This window comes from Lissotriton vulgaris, chromosome 4_1 (assembly GCF_964263255.1).
Source record: "Lissotriton vulgaris chromosome 4_1, aLisVul1.2, whole genome shotgun sequence".
NCBI lineage: Eukaryota > Metazoa > Chordata > Amphibia > Caudata > Salamandridae > Lissotriton > Lissotriton vulgaris.
Window position 1 is genome coordinate 603,239,918 of NC_141691.1, and position 22,799 is coordinate 603,262,716.

Here is a 22,799-nt window from a genome sequence, read left to right on the forward strand (position 1 = left end):
CACTCCAGGAGCAGTATTACAAATTACGATTGGAAAAATACCATACAAGCCAACCTGGAATGAGTAAAAGCAATATATATTCTTTCTTACAATAGCTGGAATTCAGAACAGAAATGATGTGTTAGAACCGTTTTTCACTCTTGGTAGATGGTGACTCTTGAGCACATGCGCTGTGCAGTCACCTGCCTCCTGTACCTGCAAGCTTCCGAGTACCACCTTTAAGTCTGTAATTGGGATCTGATCCATGAGGGACAACTATCCACCATACCAGACACTGGACACAGAATGCTACGAGGTGCACTACAAAATTCCTTTATTAAAGGCCACAAAAACAATCCTTAGCCAAAACAGTGTGCTTCATAGGCTGGGCAAGATGAGCGAGATAGACCCAAACATAACTATTCATTTAATTTTCAATCTAGGGAGAAAAACAACCACCTTCAACATGGGAAGGCAAGCACAGCACACAAGTGACTGCATGCCCAGGACACTCGTCTTCGGTTATCACATTGTGGTAAATGATGCTGCACCCGTTGAATCACCCATAACCATTGCCGGCTTTAGGTCATAGCGACCAGTGCAGCCGCTCTGGGTGCTGACCTGTGGAAGGGCGCTGACCTTAAGGGGGCGCTGTGTTTAGCAATAACTTATGATTGGAGAGATGAGGGTCACTTCTGCCTGGTGTTAGTGAGAGAATCCGAGGAGGCAGTCATAGGGTGTGAGGGTGCCAAAAATGATTGTCGCACCAGGCGCCACCAGCACTGAAGTAAGTCATGTCCATAACCAAGCAAACTGCACATATAAATGGGGGTGTATTGCATTTGCCCCACTCAAATAAAGTTTGGTAAATTTCTTACTGAAAGCTACAGCAGGGCAACAAAGCCAGTGAGCCGAGGCAAGGGAAATTGTTTACTAGAGAAGCACAGTTGTCACACGTTTGTGGGTGGATGTGTGGGGAGCTAGACTGATCCACAATGTTTCTATGTTATTTATTAAACATTACCTCAACATTTGTACCTAGATACCACTCACAACACCTATTTAACTTGTATAAAATGAAATACACTATCATTTTTATCGCTCCGTTCTGCTGGTGTTGTGTTATTTTTGTCAGAGCTGTGATTAACTGTAATTGAAAATGTAATTCTGCCCGCTAAGTTATATTCCAGAAACCCGCGGCAGAGATTGGAGGCTCGAACAACCTTTTCTTTTAATTAGGACATGGTTTAAAACCGCATTAAACTATAATAAAGGGCGACACCACTTGCAACACATCTAATACGATAGGACAATGATGAACGGGAGACTCATCAAGGGGAAAAAAGATCCAGGACTTAATGATGCATAGAGAGAGGCCTCCAGGTCTCTGCAATGACAGTCAGGTGAACTATCAATTGTCTGAGGGTCCAGATTAATTGAGCTCATTTGCATATTTCAAAATGCAATCAAATGTCTGCTGCCAAATGTTCAATGGGCCGAGGGCAGCCTGCAGCAGATGTCCGTGCTGTGTTCGCTGGCGGACATATTACAGAAACAACGTCCAAAGACAAGGAAATAAACTGAGTGTTTTTTTTAGGGATTCTGCAGCTAAAGGAGATGCACAGCTATAATGCCGCAATATGTTCTTTAACGTAATTTGAGTATTCAACTTCATTGCATAAATTTGCTGCATGGTTTGCATGATGGCATGCATTCTTGACTGATAGATTTTTAGACAGCGGCTCATGGTGGGTAGGCAGGGTGGCTACTGTGGGAGGTACAGGGGTGGGGGGCTCCCCTAATGAAAAACAGTTGTCCCCAGAGCCATGCGCTGCTGCCTGAGGAGGCACCTTCCTTGTCTTGAGGGAGGGTGGGCCTGCTGCCCTGCCACCCCTTCGGGATCCCTCCACGTGGGTATTCGCAGTACCGCATAGACAATGTGAGTACAGAAAAGCAAAGATTGTGTTTGGGAAGAAACATAAACCTGTGTGTTGCTGCCTACACTGTTCTGGAATTGGAGGGTGGAGGAGGTGGAGGAGCATTGTTTGTGTGTGTGGTGGGCAGGGTCGGATTGAACTCGGGCAATGGCCGCGGGGTCAGTGATAGAGCAAGTATTCGCTGTGGGCTGCTTTTCTGAGCAGCCAGGGGGCCGATATGGGCGGTGCCTGTGTTTGGATCCTGCCAGCGGCCCAGTGGGGGCCTGAGTGGCCTTTCTGGAGGCAGATTGGCGTCCATTACCTCCCTTTTTTCAATTGGCAGAGGTGTGACTCCCTCTTTCTCATTGGGCTGGCCCATTAATTTATGCATATTCAGCAGGGGCAGGAGCCTGTGCAGAAGTGCAGGCAGAAGTGGCCTCACTTGTTTTCAGGTGTGTTTCACCAGTATGAATTCATCTGTGCAAGTAAAGTTAAGAAAACATGCCTCTGTCAGAGATTCCCCCCTCCTATGTGTTTCTATAAGTGATTGTTTAAGAGAGTAAGTATGTGTAAATTTCCATAGAAGTAAAGTGGTAGTGTGTGTATAGTTCTATATGCAAATAAATGGATGTTCAATAGTTTATTTGCATGTGTGAGTATGTGTGTGAGTAACTTTTGGAAGACTGTCGATGTGTTACAGGATGTATAGGTGTATCACTACATATGATGAATGAGTATATGTATGAGTGACTACATAGAACTGTTGGTGAATTAGTGGATGTGTATATAAATGGTGGAATTACTGAATTGGTTGTTGTAACTGGTATGGGTATCTCCTTTTTTTTGAAAATTTTAGTTTCTATTTTTGAATATGTGTTTCAAGGGTTACAATGAAAGGAGGTCTGTCACTCTGTCACAAGGATGGTGTCATCAGTGATGTCATGAGTGATGTCACTGACCATGTCATGAGTGATGTAATATGTGACGTCATCAGCAGTGCATTACACGCGCAAATTATAGTGAGTCCAACTAACTGTGGAATTTCAATGGTTTTATGTCAGTAAAATTTCCAGCTCACTATAACTGGTGTGAAACCTATGGCTTTTCAGTGAATTTAATAGGTTTTTTAAATGCTAATTCCTAACTATAACTGGTGTGAAACTTATGGTTTTTTCAGTGAATTTCATAGGTTTTTTAAATGCTAATTCCTAACTATAACGGATGTGAAACCTATAGTTTTTTCAGTGAATTTCATAGGTTTTTTAAATGCTAATTCCTAACTATATATAAGGCCCCAAACCTATATTTTTTTCTTTGAATTTCAAAATTTTGTTAATAGCAAATGTCTATAGCTATAAAATGTAATATTTTTGAAAAAGAATGAATCCTATATTTTATTTGTATTTAAAAAATGTTTTTAATGTATATATATATATATATATATATATTTATTTTTTTACCCTGGAGCGCTCCCGGGGTGCGCCCCGGTGAGCGCCCCGGAAAGCGTAGTCTTTTGAAGCTCCCAGGGCGCGCTCCAGGGAGAGCGTCCCGTTAGCGCTATTGCCGCAAACGAAAATATCATTGTGACGTATCGCGTAGCCGTGTCCACGTGATACGCACGGCGTAAGCGCACCCGGAAGCACTCGAGCGAATACGATCGCGCAACGTAATCATGTGACGCGCTTACGCGACGCGCCCGGGGGCGCGCCGCGTAAGCGCGTCGGTCATGTGACCTGAAAATAACACTTTTTATTGGTGCAGAACAGTTTTGGTTTCATAATGATGAAATCCCTGGTCTTGTGACCTGAAAATAACACTTCTCATTGGTTCAGGCCTTTTTTTTCCAAATGATGAAAGACCCCACCTTTTTTCCTTATTCTGACTTTGTCCTTTGACTTAGGAAGACCTGTTTTGCAATCTTTCAGGTATATTTTGTACTTTGAAATGGCTTCAATAGCAGCAGCAGCTGGAGCATCTGCACCACCACCACCACCACAACCACCAAGAGGACCACCACAAGATTACATTGGTGGTCAACAGGAGGAGGAGGAGGAGGAGGAGGAGGAGGAGGAGGAGGAGGAGGAGGAGGAGGGGAGGAGAAGATGGCTGCAAGAACACAATACCCCATACCAGCCAAAACCACACATTGTATGGGAGTTTTTTTCGATCCCATAGGGAAAAAAAAAGTAAATGCGGCCAAGGTGACTTGCCTAATCTGTGGCGTGGAACTTTCCAGGGGAAACCCTAATAAGAAATACTCTTTCGGAAACAACACCATGATTCGCCACATGCAGCGCAGGCATCCAATCAACTATTCTGCTGCAGAGATGAGGGAACTGGCCAGTAACCTTCCCCAATCTTCAAGCTCCACCTCCCAAAGAAATCAACCCACTCCAACGGGACCAGAGGCAAGGGAGACGATCCCTAACATTCAGCCACGGTTTGGGGATTTCCGTATAACATGTATACATTGTGGTAAGACCATCTCCTATGGTGAACTGAGCATAAAGCTCATCGTCCTTGCTGGGGACAACCACAAATGCCCCAAAAAACTCTATTTTTTTCTTATTTTTTTCTTATTTTTTTTTCTGCTCCAGTTGAGCCATTTTCAATTCCCTGTTTTTTCGTTTATCCCCATAAAAATACCAAAAAAAATAAAATACTTCATAAAAGCCAAAAAAAGTACAAAATGTTCCAAAAACACAAAAAAATATAAAAAAACTAAAGAAGAAAAAAAATAGTTCTTTTTAGAACTACCTCCAATTTATAAAAAAAGGCTAAATTTTTTAATAACTGTGTCATTCTTCTTTCCCCATGGGCCGCTCCCCGGTGCGCGTACCAGGCGCTCCCCCCGCGCTAATCAAAAAAAATATATTTTGCACCGGGGGGCCCTTTTATAGCCCCCACATCCAACCTAAAAGTCAGGGGGGGTCTACCCTGCCCCCTTATGGTCATTTCTCTCTTTTATTTTTCCACCTCTTGTGTCTCTATCCTACCGAGACACAAGATGGCGGCCGGTCCGGACTGTTTCGAATGTTTACAGACACCCGAGAGCCAATCAGCTTTCCGTGCGCACCTCGCGTGTCGCGCCCGCTGCGCTCCCCGGTGCGCGTACCGGGGCGCGGCCATAGATATATATTTATTTTTTTAACCTAAATTACTCAAAATCCACTGGAGCACATATCTTGAGACATAGCAAAGGCACATCGGGCTACCAGTCCCTACAATTTTGCCAAGTTTGGTGGAAATCCATTCAGCCGTTCGGGCTAAAAGTGAGTTCGACCACCCTATGGAAATTAACATGGGGAAAACACGTTTTGGGACCCCCCTTTTATCTCGGCCCCCGCTTGACGAATCCCCCCCAAACTTTCAAGTAAGGACCGGAGCTTCGCGAGGCAAATTTGAGGACATTTTTAGGCAGATTCATCAACCGGCGCCAAAGTTATTCCAAATAGAATTTTGAGATTTTGCATTGAAAGAAATCCTAACTATAACTACCTACTGGCGACCGCCAGTAGGATATATATATATATATATATATATATATATATATATATAGAGAGAGAGAGAGAGAGAGAGAGAGAGAGAGAGAGAGAGAGAGAGAGAGAGAGAGAGAGAGAGAGAGAGAGAGAGAGAGAGAGAGATCTATTCACTGAAAAGAACAAAGGTTACAGGGACATTAAAGATAGGCTCAGAATTTACTTGTACAAAACCAGTGACATTCAGCAGTTATAGTTACCTTTGTAGTGTCTGTCACAACATTTATCAGCAGGCCCTTTTTATCATTCTGTCCAATGCAGCCTCTCACTCCTCCATATAAGTTCACATCTACTCCATCAATGAAACAGTTAACCCCTTATAGCACCCCAAAACCAACCCTCGTGTTCCTGTAAATGTAGTGGGCATTGTTTCAAACTACATCTTCTGTCACACTGCTGCTCTTCTAACTGAGGTATTCATTGCCCAGTGCATGAGTAATTGGTACCTAAATGTTCTCAGTATCTAACACCTTCATTGTATTCTTGTAGTCCTCTGTAATCTAATCAATCAATTACAAAAGATATAAACACCCACACCCTCAAGCCATACCTTCAAGCCACATTTTCAATAAAATGTTGAAATATTTCTGACCTTAGCTAGAGTTCTGGAAGAAATATTCTCAATATTCTCTGTACTGATAATACCTAGATGTCTTATTTTCTTGGTTCTTTGGAGTAAATGTAGCTACATGGTCAGCATAGATGGTAATTTTAAATCCATGAAACCTAAAAAGCCCTATATTGGGATCCTTCCTCATGAATTGCTCCAAAGAATGCATATATATAGATTTACATTTTTATGTTCACTGATAAAAACCAAAGGTTACAGGGACATTATAGTTTCAGATTTTACTCATGCAAAACACTTGAAATTCAGCAGTTATAGTTACCTGAGCTAACTATAACTTACGCCCCCACAATGCACTGCTTATGACCCCACATATTACATCAATCATGATACTGCCAGTGACATCACTGATGACATCTCAAATGACATCCCTGATGATATCACTGATGACATCATGCACAGAACCATTCACACATCCACTCAAACACCCACGCAACCGCTCATACACCCACTCACACACCCATACAACCACTCACACTTTCAGTTACTCATCCACAGAGTGTGGCTGTATGGGTGAGTGAGTGGCTGTTTAAGTGGGTGTTTGGTTAATTGAGTGGGTGTGGGAGTGGCTGTACTGGAGAGAGGCTGTATGGGTAAGTGACTAGATGTGTGAGTGCTTGTATCTATGTGTGAATGGGTATGTAAATGGTTGTGTTGGAGTGTGAGTAGCTGAATGGGTGAATGATGGGGTGTGTCAGTAGCTGTATAGGATTTCTAACATGGTCCTGGAGCTTTGCTTTGAATTCTCTGACCATTCGTCTAACATCTTGGGGTCTGGAGATTTATAGGATGGCATTGTGTATATTTCCAGTCCCCTGGGAATTATATTAGTATTCAGATAGTCTTGCAGGCATGTTCCCTCCCACTATTTAGAACACTCTGCCTTGTAAAATTTCTCTATTCTTTTCAGTTTTTCTCTTAACTCTTGTCCTTCATCAGGTATGCTGGGTTGTTCTCTAATTATGTTCTTGGAGAACAGCACTTTAGCCTCCTGCGATTTTCTTGCTTCTCTCCCTTCTGCCACTTTCCTGAAATACTGTAGTATGGGAATCATCAACGTGAGGCCGACCACCCCGTAGATAAATCTAGGTTCCCCACTTTTGTAGTAGTAAGAGTAGTGTAGAACCCTATTGGACTCGCATAGCATAATGCCTGACACTGCAGACTTTTGAAAAAGTTCATGAAAAATGCTTTTGGAATATATGGTAAAGCTCTTCTAAAGTTAAATCTACCGGTAATCAGTGTTCTGTAAACGTAATAGTCTGTGATAATTAGTCAATTGTATGGTCTTACCACCCCAGAGAAGTGAGTCAGAGTGAACGGGAAACCAAGATGCTCACACAAGCAAAACACCCACGAGCACCACAACACATTTTTTTAAGTGTCACTACAGGTGTGTTAATTTTACCTTGATGAGTAGGTAAATGAACACTACTGCATTGCACCTAAGAAAAATGTCGATGAGGTTGAGAATTCCTGATGGAGTTGGCGGGACTATGGCGGTCTTTCGTCTACGGACCAGCCAACATCTAAATACGGCGGGTGGACCGCCAAGTCGGTGGTTAGGAAGACCGTTGAAAAAGCAGCAATGGGACCTGATCTGCCAACATCTAAATCAGGCTCTTTGCTCGGAGATACACCATTTTATAGATTTTCAACTCTGATTTCATTACCTGGAACCACCAAAGTTAAGCTCATTGTTTGCCTTTAAACAACAAAAGAATTCAGTTCATAAGACATGCATTTTGAATTTCCTGAAGCTATGTTATTGTCATCCAAGAACTCATGTAGCATTTCTTTTATTTGTACAGCTTGAAGAATTAATCAAATTAGAATGAGATACCCACCATTCTTAGAAATATTCTGGTAGTCCCTGTGGTTGCAGCGATTCCTTGCCCGTAAGCGCAGGTAAATGGAGTCTGTCCAACCTCTGAAAAAGAAATCCGCGAAACACAGTTACACTTGGCAATACAATAGTTTTCAATGAAATGCATTATGTTTATGTGTAAGCATTTTTAACCACGCGCACCAAAATTATCAAGTACCTAAAATGAAAGTAACAGGACACCTACTTTTGCTCTGGACTCACCAGTCAGAGAAAACATGATGTTTCATAAAGGTTTATCTCATTTATGCTAATGTTAAAATAGACAATATTAATGAAAATCCTCAAATTAGCCATTTTGGTTGGTAGCCTGTATGTTGGAAAATTATAGGTAGAGAACATGGAATGGTCCATGGCAAAAACCTATCATGTGGTTGTCTTAAGCTTAAAACAACTGTCCCACTGAGCAAATATCTAAATATTAAAGAAGCAAAATAGATTTTTTTTGTTATGTCATCCTCTTTGGCAGTTAAAACTATCAGAGGAAATTTTATTTTCTGGAAAAAGTCAGGTAAATTCCAACAGTTTTGAAAAGGTTTTTTAGTCCCAATAGCTTAACCGGTGTACCTGAACGAAAACATGTTTTGTTAAACCATGTACCTGAAAGAAAACATGTTATTACACCATTGTTTTGCGATCACACACTGGGATATGACTATGCTGCTTATAAATCAAACTATTTTTTCTTTTGCATTCTTGCCACTGAACTGTTCGATAGTCGTTCGTCCACGATGGACCTTTTCATTGATTTTAAGATGGTGCTTTTTTTGTCTACAATCTAAGTGAAACTTAAATAGTTCAAGCAGACATTCCTATTTTCTCTACCCCAATACAAGGAACGCAGTTTTCAAGCTAAACCATGTAAAAGAGCATTTACAAATATTTCGGACCAGTACTTCTTTGGAGAAGGCTTTCTGGAAAAGGGAAAAGTTTTCAAACAAAAGACAGGTTGAAAGTGAAAGACACCCTGAAAACATCAGACTAGGGGAGGAAGAAGTCTTCGTAGAATGTGTCTGCTGCATGCCTGCTGCCTCCTGATAAACAACAGGTCTGACATGACTCAAACCTACACTTTGTAGCTAGGCGGATGAAGAGATTGGTGGATGGTCCTCTCTGTCCCCTGGTTGCTAACTAATTATCATTGAGAAGTCATACTTCGGCTCCCGTGAGGAGCGCTAGTCTGCTGGCACATTTTTGGAAGAATTAGTAGTATTGTCGTTCCTCTCATTTCTTTGTGTGTGGCTACACCACATGGAGGTGCCTGGCTCAACTATCTGTGGGCGCCATCTTGGAAGGGGCACCCCATAGTGTCCTATTGATTTTATTAGTTACCTTTTCCCCATTTTTCTTTACTGTTGACTGGTTGCCAGTACTCCCTTCTGGAGGGGAAGTCTTCCAGTAGGGAGGGGAGCTTCTGGGCTCCAGTTTGATTTAAGCTGTCCTCCGGGTTTTCGGCATGTCGTCACTCTCATAGCCATGCCCACTTTTAGGAGGTTGGCTATTTTAACATGAAGGGTGCACATCCGGGCACCAAAGATGCGCTTAATGCAAACCCGTCTGCGCCCGGACTGTGCCAAGAGCCAGGGCCTCTGGCAATTTTGTTCAGCCCCCATACACTATACCAGTCAGGAACTGTTGGATTACTTAGTGACCCGTCTGATGCCTGTAGTCTTTCACCAAACCTTTGCAATACAGAGGCTTGATGCACATTTTGCAGCTTTTCGATTCTGGCCCCCATGTCATCATTAGCTGAGGTAAGTGTGGTGCAACAGCCGCAGAACTCTGCCAAGTTTTCCTCCCTTAACTGCAGGTCATTAGTATAACATAAACTTGAGGTTCATGATTTTATCGAGGAAAACGAGCTGTATGCAGTATTTCTGACAGAGACGTGATTAATTGAAGACTCTTAACCAGACATACTGCAAACCATTCCTCAAGGCTATGCTATTGTTAGGCTGGACAGGTTGGTGCAGAGAGGGGGAGAAATTGCTATGATTTTTAAGCAAGGACTGCACAGCACCTTCTCCGAGCTCTCCATTGACAGCTGTGAAGCATCCTTCTTTTTCTTGGCTCTCACTAACAATTTTGCAGTGCCAGGGGACTTGATATATCACCCACCGAGCCCTTTATTCATTTTTTTCACCTCTATAGCAGATACTCTGTTTTCTTTAGATCTCCGATACTCTAATTTCTTGGTGGTAGGTGACTTCAACTTACATTTTGATATTGTCAGCTGTCCGGTAGTTAATACACTATTAGGGGACCTAGAAAGTTTACAACTCACCCAGGTTATCCTTACTCCTATGCACAGATTAGGGCACATTCTTCACCCTATATTTTCTAATCTCGTACATCTCGAGATCAGGGCACCCTTTACTTCTGGTTTGGTCAGACCATCCTGCTATCCCTATCTATGTATCCACTGTTGGTGAGCCAACAGTGGTCATGTAAGTGCATTAAACTGACCCCTGTGGGGGCACGGCCAAGGTGACGGTGGAGTAGGACATGCCCTCTTCTCCTCTGCCACTCAGACCATTTAGAGCTGCAGCTTGCAGTGCCCTGGAGGACATAAACACCGGACAGCTTTTCTCTCATGCTGCCTTGCCCGCCGATCTCTTGTTTTTGGGCTCGCGCTGCCCCTGGGTGGGGGGACAAGATCGCAGTGCTGCAGCCCGGACTTCTGAACACGAAGAGGAGAAGATGGCATCATCCTGAACTGTGGGGCCGTAGACTGGTTCGCACCACCTCCCACTGTTATGGAGATGTCCAATAGACAAACGGGCATGACGGGGTCCCTCTGGGCACTGCAGGGAGCCTGCGGCATTGCTGAGTGTCAACTGCTGGCATTTCCTGTCAGGCATGGCATACCTGGGGAGAGACAAGATGGCAGACACCCTACTTAAGGACAGATGGATCGCCACACTACTTACTGTGACAGCAGCACTTGGCTACCCAGACAGGGGACAGGGAGAGGTCTATGCTGCAACGCTGAAGGTCGAGGTTAGAAAAGGCCCTACGCCAGCAGCTGTGAACACGACTTGATTAGGACTTTGAAAGTGGTCTCCAGCCACGTTAGGAACCTCCAGGCCCGGCAAGTCCCCTGAACCGCAAAAACCTAGGGCCTGGAGTGGAACTTGGTTGCCGGGTTAAGGGGCCAGAGTGACATTAACACCTTAGAGTCCCTGTGCTGGAAGCCTTGCCTCCTATTCGCACCCGCAGAAGTTACCCCCAATTCGCAGAGGGTCTATTGGTAGACCCCAGTAATCCATGGGGTCGCACACTGCTCCACCCACCAGCGGGTTCGCCCCGGCCATCCCTGGACACGTGTTTCTGGGTCGTTACCCTTTGTCAGCAGGGAATAGGCGTACGTCTGGGGTTGCTGTGTAGGCTGCCAAAAGTGTTCTCAGGTCTGGTACCTCTCCACGGCGCACAGGTGCGTGATCCCGAGCTCGTCAGCTCAACCGGCTCAAGGGAGCCTTAATAAACAGTAATCCATGGGGTCGCACACTGCTCCACCCACCAGTGGGTTCGCCCCGGCCATCCCTGGACACGTGTTTCTGGGTCGTTACCCTTCGCCAGCAGGGAATAGGCGTATGTCTGGGGTTGCTGTGTAGGCTGCCAAAAGTGTTCTCAGGTCTGGTACCTCTCCACGGCGCGCAGGTGCATGATCCCGAGCTCGTCAGCTCAACCGGCTCAAGGGAGCCTTAATAAACAGTAATCCATGGGGTCGCACACTGCTCCACCCACCAGCGGGTTCCCCCCGGCCATCCCTGGACACATGTTTCTGGGTCGTTACCCTTCGTCAGCAGGGAATAGGCGTACGTCTGGGGTTGCTGTCTAGTCTTTCACTTAATATGGCTCCCTTGAGCCACACGAGCTGACGAGCTCTGGTTACGCACCTGCGCGCCGTGAGAGGTACCAGACCCGATAAAACTTGGCAGCCTGCACAGCAAACCCCGAAGAACTGCCTGAACTTTGCTGATGAAGGATAACAATCCTGAAACACCGGTGTCCAGAGTTGGCCTGCAACTTTGCATTTATACTTGAGACTCTACGAAAAGCGCACACACTTCAAAGAACTGCATTTACCATGATGCTCAGGGGTATACCCGCTGGTGGGTGGAGCAGTGTGCGACCTATGGACTTTCACTTAATATTGCTCCCTTGAGCCACACGAGCTGACGAGCTCTGGTTACGCACCTGCGCGCCGTGAGAGGTACCAGACCCAATAAAACTTGGCAGCCTGCACAGCAAACCCCGGAGAACTGCTGAACTCTGCTGATGAAGGATAACAATCCTGAAACACCAGTGTCCAGAGTTGGCCTGGAACTTTGCATTTATACTTGAGACTCTACGAAAAGCGCACACGCTTCAAAGAACTGCATTTACCATGATGCTCAGGGGTATACCCGCTGGTGGGTGGAGCAGTGTGCGACCTATGGACTTTCACTTATTGGTGGACCCCAGCCTGAAGCTCCTGACGCAGTGAGAACCGAGACTAGAGTGATGGAGCACAGCGTTCAGGGCTGTGCTGCTTGGGAGCAGATTGGACATCCCTGGTGTATGAACAGTGAGCCCCAACGTACCCCCGTCCCCGCACTCACTGTCTATCTGCCCAACCGGACTGCCTAATGAAGGTGGGTATGATCCCCCTGGTGTCTCTTGCCCTGAGCTGAGGGGACTGCCAGTGGGTGGAGCCAGTGCAAGGAGGGCCTGCTGGGAGGTGAACGGAGCAGAGCACTTCAGTATTGAGGACAGATCCTCATAACTCACACCCAACCCAACTAATCATTGCAGCCACAAAAGGCAAACGCGAGCAGTTGATACGGGACATGCTCACCCGCGCTACACCGGCTGTCTCCAGGGATGCAGCGGTCCACCCAGGTGGATGCGGAGGGGGACCTGACCAGGACTAGGCCCCAGGGACCCGGGCCTTCCTGGCATCCCTGTTCAACTCCCTCAAGGCAGAAATCCAGGTCCTCAAGAGAGACCTCTTGCAAGATCTGCATGAAGTGAGACCGGACTTAAATTCAGTGGGTGCACAAGTGTCCTCCTTGGAAGACAACAAACTGGCAAGAGGTGAGGAGGGGGAGATGCTGCGACAGAAGGTTATGCATCTCCACAAGCAACACAATGAGTGTCAGGCGGAAGATTTTGAGAATGAATTCTGAAGTAATAACATCCGGCTCAGGGGTGTACCTGTGAGTTCAAAGGGCTCTAGTATCCAGTGCTACTTCCACGCACTGTTTCGCTCTGTACCAGGTTGGGCCAGGGATGCTGCACTGCAGTTGGACAGGTCACATCGAGTCAGCTGCCCTGGAGGCCCCAGAACCAAGTCACCAGACATCCTGGCATGTGTACATGATTTCTAGACCAAAGAATACATCATCAAGAAAGCCAGGGCATCCCACCCTGTCCACTTCTACAGGCATCAGATTGGGATCTTCCAAGACATCTCGTCGCTCACCCTCCAGCGCCACAGGGACTTTAAACAGGTCACTGAGATTCTGTGTTCCAAAGAGGTGTCCTACGGATGGGGTCACCCCTTAGGCTGTTTTTGTACTGTGAGGGCCAACTGTATCAACCTAACACGCTGGGGAGGATGTCCACATCCTAGATCTGCCCAGAGATCCTCCTGCACGTTCAATGTCTGGTTCTCCCTAGAGCTCCTCCACGCATGTGCCGCTATAGCAAAAGATTGGCAAACACAAGAAACACTCCTGCCCCAGCTCGAAAGAGTATTCTCAAGAGCACCAAACTGTCCTGGACAGTCTAGCTTCTGGAACCGGAAAGTCCACTGACACTACCTACACTTGGTGGCAAAAACATGCATACCCTCCCAGAGATCCACTCTTCCCGCTATGGTCTGCGGTGGCAGAGGGATGACTCATATTTTGTTTCTAATGTTGTTGGGGATTTCTCATTATTTTTTTACTCCTTCACATTTCACTACCTTCTTACACCTACACAAATACCCAGGGATCGAGTTGTCCTTCCATGGGTTAGGCTTTATCTATTCAACCCTACATGGTTAATCCTAATGGGTGTGTACTTGCCCTTTATCCTTTCCCATTTTCCTGGAGGTTAAAGTGACATGCCTCCATGGCCGAGACTCAACAACCTGACTAAGTGGGCCGCACTTTTGTCTTATATGGAACGACCTAGCAGAGACACATGTTTCCTAAAGGAGACCAACCTGCTCCCCAAAGATGAACATAGAATGATATCTCAATGGTTCCCACGTCATTGCTGGTACTTGGGTCCTGCAAAGAAGGGGGGGGGCGTCCTTCTCTCTAGAGGTTTCTGGGGAGATGTCTTGACTAAGATAGCAGTGATTAAGGGGCAACTACTTGCCAGCCGGCTACAAGTGGGTACCCTTCACATCATGCTTACCTCCATGTATGCACCCAATGAACACTGGGAGAAATTTACACTGTAACCCTTGCACCAGTCCCGCAATACCCTAATGCTGCCGTCTTTGTGGGGGTTGACATGAGCTTAGTCATGGGTAGTGACCTGGAAGAATCCGGTCAATGTTTTGGCCACTCTAGTACGTTTTCTTCTCAGGGACTCCAATGATTGGATGACTGTGGCTTAGGGGACGTCTGGCGAGTCTCACTCCTTAACTAGATTTTGCATTGTAATGAGTAATAGCAGAACCCTTCAACCAGTGTTGGAGGGTGTTTGACAGGACTTCTATTTTCACCAGAGGATGAAAGTGGTGATCCGACTTCACTCACCTTTCTCATCCACGAAAAGTTATCAGAAGCCATATGGAGTTGTCTTGCTTACCCAACGTCTAGCTCTATGGCATTGCTCTGTCACGTAAGCCTTAGCTAGCAGATGCAGAATTATTCTCTTGTTCTGTAGTCCCTTCCGCAGTCTAGAGGAATACATTATAGGGAAGCCGCCTTAGGTGAAAACACTGAGCTGACCTCAAGTGGGGTTTTGCCATTAGAAACAGAAGACAACACTGTAAGTATCTTGGTACAAAAATGAAAATTTGGTGTAAATGCAAAAAATATCTTTGAATGATGGGCTTCAAATGGAATTTCCAAACTTATTTAAATGCAATTTACAGTATGCTAAGTGCGAGGTATATTTGAAATGAAGGAAGGAATTCTCTGTGGTCCTCTGCATAACTGGAAAGGAAAAGGGAAAGAAGCAGCTACTGTTTCAAATAATTTGATTAAAACCACTTTCAGGCTGTCTAAAGTATTTCATACAAAAGTACAGTAATAGAACAAAATGCCTTTGAAAATGAGGGACAGATAGAAACATCAAGCAGACCTTTTTTAACCAGAATAGATTAAAACAAGTTGTTTAATCTTACCCAATAGTGGAGTCCTGGAATCCAGTGTGTGCCGAGAACTGGGGCCAGTTGAGTTCATTAGTTATTGCCAATGGGAGATTGGAAAATGTTTTCTATTGGAAATGAATGAAAAGGAACAATCAGGTGGCATTATGTCTATGAATGCCATGTTACGTAGAAAATATTGCCTTGTTAGCCATCACAGACATCTCGCAGCAGCATGGGCAACCTATAGACCAAGCCCACATGCCTACAGTTTGATACATTTGTAAACACTGGCTTCAAGGTGATCCAGTTTAAAAGATTTTCTCCATTGAAGGAAACAGACTGTGGTTTTGCTTACCACAGGAAGTAAGAGATTAACGATTATTCATTGTTTTATATTTCATATGCCACAACATTTTCTGTTCTTCATCTTCTTCGCAACAGCAGATGCCCAAGCCAACTAATAATATCACTTGCTATTTGTGCTCAAGGCTTGGCTGCATACTCTTTCAATAGTTTCCAATAAAATTACAATAGAAAGCTGGCAAAGGAATTCAAGCAATAGGATTTTTGACAAACCTTTGGTTAGTTTGGGCTTTCTGCATGAAAATCATAATTGAATTTAACGTACTGACTTACTTTGTTTCCCTTTCAGCTATTAGCTGTAGAGGAGGACTTCTCATCAACGCTGACTGTAAGTAATCATAACCTCATTTTCCTTTACATAACATTGGCTCAATGGGTCGTCTAAACGGCGACATGCTCTGATGCTGGACAGTATGAAACTTACTATGCTAGTTACAAATGAATAATAATGCTATGCCCACTACCATTCAAGAGATCTCCTGACGGAGAGAGGGGGTATTGATGCCTTTTCCATGAGGGCTTATCAAATGTCGATAGCAGATCAATTTGCTAATGAAGAACTTCAAACGTGCAAACTAGGGGGCATATTATCAAGGGTGGCGATAGGGAATTTTTGCCACTTTAGTGGCTGTTTTTGGCCGCTAAGCAGCGATAATTCTATCGCCCTATTAGCAAGCTGTCGCTAACAGCAGTTAGCGACAGCTTTTAGGTGATAGCGAGCAGTTTGCGGCCCGCTTTGCATGTTAGCGATATTTATCGCTAATGACATGGCAAGAGGAAAGGCAATAAAAAAGAGAGAAGGCAAGAAATAAAGAAAGAAGAAAAACTTGAAGAAAGGAGGAGGAAAAAGAAGAAAAGAAAAAATGAGAGCAAAAAGAAAGACGAAGGGTGGAAAAAAGGGAAAGGAAGGAAAGGGAAGAAGATAGAAAGATGAAAAGAAAGTAGGAAGGAAAAAAGAAAAAGAAAGAAGAAATAAAGAAGTAAGGAAAAAGGCAATAAATATAAGAAGGAAAGGAAAGAAAGAAGAAAAAACAAGAACAGAAGGAAGGAAACAAAAATCAATGAAAGAAAGAAGAAAGGAAAAGAATGAAAAAAAGACAAAAAGAAAGAAAACGAAGAAGTAAAACAAGGAAAGAAGGAAGGAAATAAGAAAAAATATGAGCGGAAGTGCTCATTGTGAGAGAGCATAATGCAGTGACTCAAAGTGAAGTTAGCCAGTGACTTAAGTGTGCTCACCAACTCCCTTATGTTGTATGCTGGGGTGGGCAGAAGCAAAATGTGAATGACAACAACAGACCGATGGTTGAAGAGAGGGAGCCCCTTTAAGTAAGTATATTATACATACAATTTTAGTAAAATCAAAAGGCCTTGGCTAATCCCAGACCTAAAAATGCACGAGTATTTACATACAGACAGAGAGGGAATATGGGATAGCTCTCATCGCCTATTGGCCTGTTCAACTGTTAAACACCTTTTTCATCCACCAACTACACCATACAGCATGAATAAGGCTCGCTGTTTTCTGTGTTTACAGATTTTTACAGCAAAATACAGACCGAAAACAATGTGTTTCCGGTCTGCATTTATTTTTAAAAGTGGAAAAATACTGAAAATTGTGCTCTTGTGAAAGACTCTCCCTGCTGTTTTTAATGAACTCCAGGCAAAAGCTGAGCAGATAGATAGTATGGGGAGTTAAAACAGAATGAGATTTCCTTAAATACAGACATATGTTAACATAGATTTGTAGTGCATTGCTAATATGTACCTGTGGGTGTAAGGTTTTGTTAAATGTGGCTGCTTTAGTTGCTAAAACTCAACATCATCTACATATGAATGCACATGTAAGAGTTAAATAAATGTGGAAATAAACTATTTTACTACTCCATTTACTCTCAAAACACAAAATAAATATAGATAAATATCAATATGATGGCCAATAAATAAATATGGATAAATACAGATGGGAATGTTAAAACACTAAATAAAATAAAACCGGGAGCCCTAAGCATGAAGCTACCATGAAGCTGCCGCCCACCACAGCAAGCACATGTCCACATCCACCTAAAAGAAGTGCACTTTTGTTCCAGAGCTGCCGGTCCAATACTTCACAATACAAATGCTTCTTTATTTCCTTTATTATTGCTTCATATATTTTTGACTGCCTTTTGTGCCTAAGCTTTAGCTTAAACTATTGGGAACTGATTCACAAAGCTAAACTAACACTTTTGTGTTAGTTTACAATTTTTGGGATATTCACAAACTATGAGTTTAATTTTATTATTAGTAATTTTACAATTGCGGAGACTCCACACTCATGACGGAGACTCTGCACATATAAAGATAGGCTTGCCCTGTCTTTTCATGTGCAGAGTTCTCCGTCCTGAGTGCTGAATCTCCGCAGCAGTAAAATGATTATTAGTAGAGTTTAACTGTATATTTACTATGTTTATACACCATGCACAAAATCTTTTTTTACCTATTGAATTTCCAGCACTAAACCTGTTTAGCGCAGGAAAATGACTTGAAAAGTAACACAAAGCAGTTCTTAGCACTGCTTTGCATTACTTAGAGCCAAGGAGTGCATTCCATGGGTGTTCCCATGCAACCACCCAAGGTTTTTGACGTAAAACCTTATTTACGTAAAAAACACAGACATGGTTTTGTGTTACAAAACTGTGCCGATTTCAAATAGGCGCTATGAAGGAGAAAGGCTTTAATTACTCCTTTCTTTTACGACTTTGCATGTGTGCTGCGCTGTGCAACACACATACCAAGTGGGAAAAGGTTTAAAGTTAGACTATGCATAGTATTTTGTACTTGAAGGGTATCCTTCCAGTACAAAACCTATGCTAGACTCACAGAGACACCCCTGCACTATGGTGCAAAGGTGTGTCCGCAGCGAACAGCGGCACATTTCTGCACTGGCTCTAGGGAGAGGGGAGGAGAGTGCCATATTTCTGTAAATATGGCACTCTCCTGCTCTCTCTTTCTCAGGCAGTTCAGTGCAGCATTTGGGCTGTGGGATAAGCTAGTAAATCTGGGCCGTAGTTTCTGAATACCAAAAAATAATAACCTGCAACAAAAGTGTAAGTTTACCTTTGTGAATCAGGCCCGAAAACCATGCCATAATCAACCAATACTGGACTGGGGATTCGCCTACTCAAAATGTCGACAACAAAAGTTCAAGCGGAAGTCTTGCTAGTATTGATTGATTCTGGCATGGTTTGGAAACTCGAATTATACATAACTCTTCGTTGCGGATTTATGAAATCATCTAATATTGGCAATCATTATTTTATGTTCCATTTCAACATACAGATCCATCATCATTAGAGTTGCTGGTTATTCTCGGGTAAATATCGCAAGTTGGGGTGCTACCTGGATCATAGTTTGACCAGTCTAGTGCCTTTTCAACTCAAACCATAAGATCATTTAAAATATTCATGCTATCTTGTTTGATATAATTTTTGGACCACCATCAATTGTGGTCTTGGTATATGATTCATTGTGGCGTTTCTGATGAAGGCGCCTTACTCGCCGAAACGGGTGTAGAAGATCAATCATCCAATGTAAAGCCACCCTTTGTACTTTTTGATTTATTGTACTTCTGATTTCTTATCTGTCCCACCTGTATAATATTGAAATTGGATTATTTATTGATCTATTATATAAATCTTTTTGTATGGATTATATGTATAAGCTATATGTCTTTGTTCATTGTATGTATTTATTATTGTTAGTATTTGTGATTATGTTGTGATGTAATTGTCTTATAATTGTTTTACCAAGAAGTACCATAGAACCTATAATGATTGTTTTTAAAAACAATTTTAACCAAATTATTTTTTACCCATAATTATTGTACACTTAGGGCACGATTCCTATGAGGGCCGGAAGGGCTCTGACTATCAGAGCCCACATGCCTGCATCAGAATCTGCTGTTCGGAATCCTTTCCAACCGAGCTATTCTGATGGGCTCGGTCGGAAAGGAATCCAACCTGGTTTTCCGGATGGCTTCCGACAGCCTGTCCGGCATCCGGAAACCCTTCCGTACTCCCCGGCCGGCTCTTTCTGGCCGAGGGAGTACAATAGCAGTTTCCCACTGCCTTTTTGTGCCGGTATTTCCGGCACAAAAAGGCATTGGGAAACAGCTTTGGGGGCCCCAGCGGAGCCCCCATAGGTGCGAGGGCGCCGAACGGTGGCCTAGGGGCCTCCTAAGGTGCTCTTTCCCATTGAAAGGTAAAGGCATGCAACCAAACAGAGTTCGGTTGCATCCTACTTGCAGGTCTGTAACTGACGACAGGAGGTCGGTCGGTTACAGATCATGACTGATGTTGGACGGACTCCGGTCTTTAAATCATGTTTCTCAACAAAAAGGTCTTACATATTTCATAGACCTATCGTTGCTTAGGGATTTCTTCTTCAATAACTGTATTTTCCCTACCCTGGAAACCGATATCAGTAGCATGGGGTCCTTGTATCTACACAATATCTTTACCAAATTAGCCATATCAGTCAGTTACAAGTCAAGATGGCACCACACAATTACATCCTTTGCATATTTGTAAAAAGAGGTGACCATAATTAACTCAAATCAACCCCTAGTATCCACAAAAACAGGACAAACATAAGGATAAGAGGAACTTGGTAATTCGATATTATCAGCACAGCAGAGCAAAAAGAGAACTCATTTAAGGCTGACAATAAGATATTCAAGTGTAGAATAATAGAAGAACACACTTGAGAGATACACAAAGGAATTGCATAAGCTGATTATCCTTATATTTTAAAAAAACAAACAATGCAATAATTATGGTGGAAATGCAACACAGTGCTTAGTGAAAAGTGCAAAGTACATGTGGATAACAGGAACCAAAATATATACTCAAATTAGTCCGAAACATCCTTTTTGCTCATGGCCATTTGCAAAATGTTAACGTTTCAACCCAGTTGTTTGAAATATATGGTTCATCAAAAGGGCAGGTAGAATTTAAAGGCATCTACTTTGGAGGTATAGTTGAAAGATCAGAGAGATCCATGCACTTAAAGTTAGTATTGGAATAAGAATATGGATATAGTCACACTGGATAGTCACTTCCACGTGGACAGTGACATTTGCTGTGGGTCGCCACCCTCAACCATTAGGCAATTCTTCCATTGACACTGGAACAAGACCAGTACACCGGAAACCTAATAAGACTCTTTGTGACTATCTTATGGCTCTCATTAATGTCCGCTCACTGGGTAAACATCGACATGAGATAGCTGAGCTCATGGAAGAAAAACAATTAGACATTTTGTTTTTAACTGAGACCTGGTTGGATAATGCTTCGGAACCGGACTTGGTTATTGCTGTTCCCCATGGGTTTTCAATCCATAGATTAGATAGACAACGTCAGAGAGGGGGAGGTATAGCCATAATTGCACGGGACACATACGTGGTCAGAACTGACGAGATACCGCTTTTGTCCTGTGAGGCTCTTCAATTCTCTATCAAACTCACTCCCTCCATAAATTTTAAAGGTATCCTTCTTTACCGTCCACCAGGACAAAGGTCGGCTTTCATTTCTGACATCAGTCACATTCTTGAAGTATCCGCCTTGGATGGTTCATTAACCATACTAGGCGACTTCAATTTTCACTTCGATAAAACTGAAGACATTGACACAATCGCCCTCCAGGCATGCCTAACCACATTCGGGCTTTCCCAACTAGTGAAAGCCCCAACTCATGAAGGTGCCCATATTCTGGATGGTATTTTTTCCAATTTAGACAACCTTCGGGTTTCTGCAATTTTCCCCATTATATGGTCTGATCACTTTGTTATAACGGCTACTCTAACCAGCCATGCCTCAGGAACAGCTATGGAGAATGATAATAACCGTCAGACCTTCTTGGACTGGAAAAATATTGACAGCTATAGTTTACAATCAGCTCTGATTAAAACTAGCCCGATTTTATCACTTGATTCTAATCTTGCTACTACCCAATATAATGAATGGGTTGCATCTGCTGCCACTCGTCTGGTCCAGACAAAACAAAGTTCTCGAAACAGATCAACTCCATCTGCCCCATGGTTCTCGGATACACTAAGGACACAGAAGCAGCTGTGCCGGAAGAATGAGAGGAATTGGCGCAGGCACTATTCTGAAGAGGCCAGAATAATTTATAAGCACTCGGTTATCATATACAAAAATATGATCCTAGATGCCAAGAAGAAGTACTTCTCGGAAAAAATTGAACTTTCTAAAAATTCAAATAAAGCATTGTTTGAGACAACTAAACAATTGGCTGGTTGTTTACCTAACCTCCAACCCCCCTCCTCCCAACTGTTCTGTGATGCTTTGGCCAACTACTTTTATGACAAAGTTAATGATATCTATGCGGTCTTTGCTAGCTCCGAAAAAACGCATGTAGATATTCCTTCTGAGAAGGTGAATCACTCCACAACTGGTCCTTCCTTATCTCAGTTTAGGAAGGTCTCTATTACTCAGGTCAGGGATTTTTTGGCACCTATTAAATCAGGCTCTGCCCTTGACCCATGCCCTTTTAAAGTATTGCAACCAGTTTTGGAAGTTTTGCATCCAGCAATCACTAATATATGTAATACTGTGATTATCACAGGAGTCTATCCCGCTGACCTAAAAAAGACTTTACTGAAGCCACTGCTGAAAAAACCAAATTTAGACAGGATTGAGCTCAAGAACTATCGACCGATTGCCAATTTGCCCATCTTGGCCAAAGTTGTCGAAAAGGCCTTAAACGCCCAACTGTCAGCCTTTATAGAACACCATCATTTATTGGATGATTCTCAGTTTGGTTTTCGCCAACATCATGGGACAGAGACAGCCCTGATCAAGGCCACAGAGGATATCCGAATCATTCGTGATGCGGGTGGCACTGCGGTCTTGATATTGCTGGACCTTTCAGCAGCATTTGACACGGTCGATCATGCGATTTTGATCGACCGTGTCGAAGATCTGGGGATTAAGCATAAGGCTAAGGCCCTACTGGCATCCTTCCTTGCCGGAAGGACTCAGGTGGTCACCATAGGGCCTTTTCAATCTACCACCCTGTCCCTGCCATGCGGAGTCCCCCAAGGCTCATCCCTGAGTCCGACACTCTTTAATATATACGTGTCGGACCTTGCTAACACCATCAGAGCTCATGGGATGAGCCTTACTTCCTA

General features: G+C 43.6%; 1 protein-coding gene across 2 annotated transcripts in view; it reads right to left on the bottom strand.

The window, feature by feature from the left end:
- The window catches only part of AOAH (acyloxyacyl hydrolase), a 973,359-nt gene that overhangs the window by 294,943 nt on the left and 655,617 nt on the right, over nt 1-22,799 (bottom strand). For both annotated transcript variants that reach the window (XM_086964832.1, XM_086964831.1), the window contains exons 12-13: nt 15,281-15,372; nt 7,910-7,992 (exon numbers count right to left, since the gene is read on the bottom strand). In XM_086964832.1, the coding sequence (XP_086820958.1) occupies nt 7,910-7,992; nt 15,281-15,372 (175 nt within the window). The remainder of the gene's footprint in view (nt 1-7,909; nt 7,993-15,280; nt 15,373-22,799) is intronic.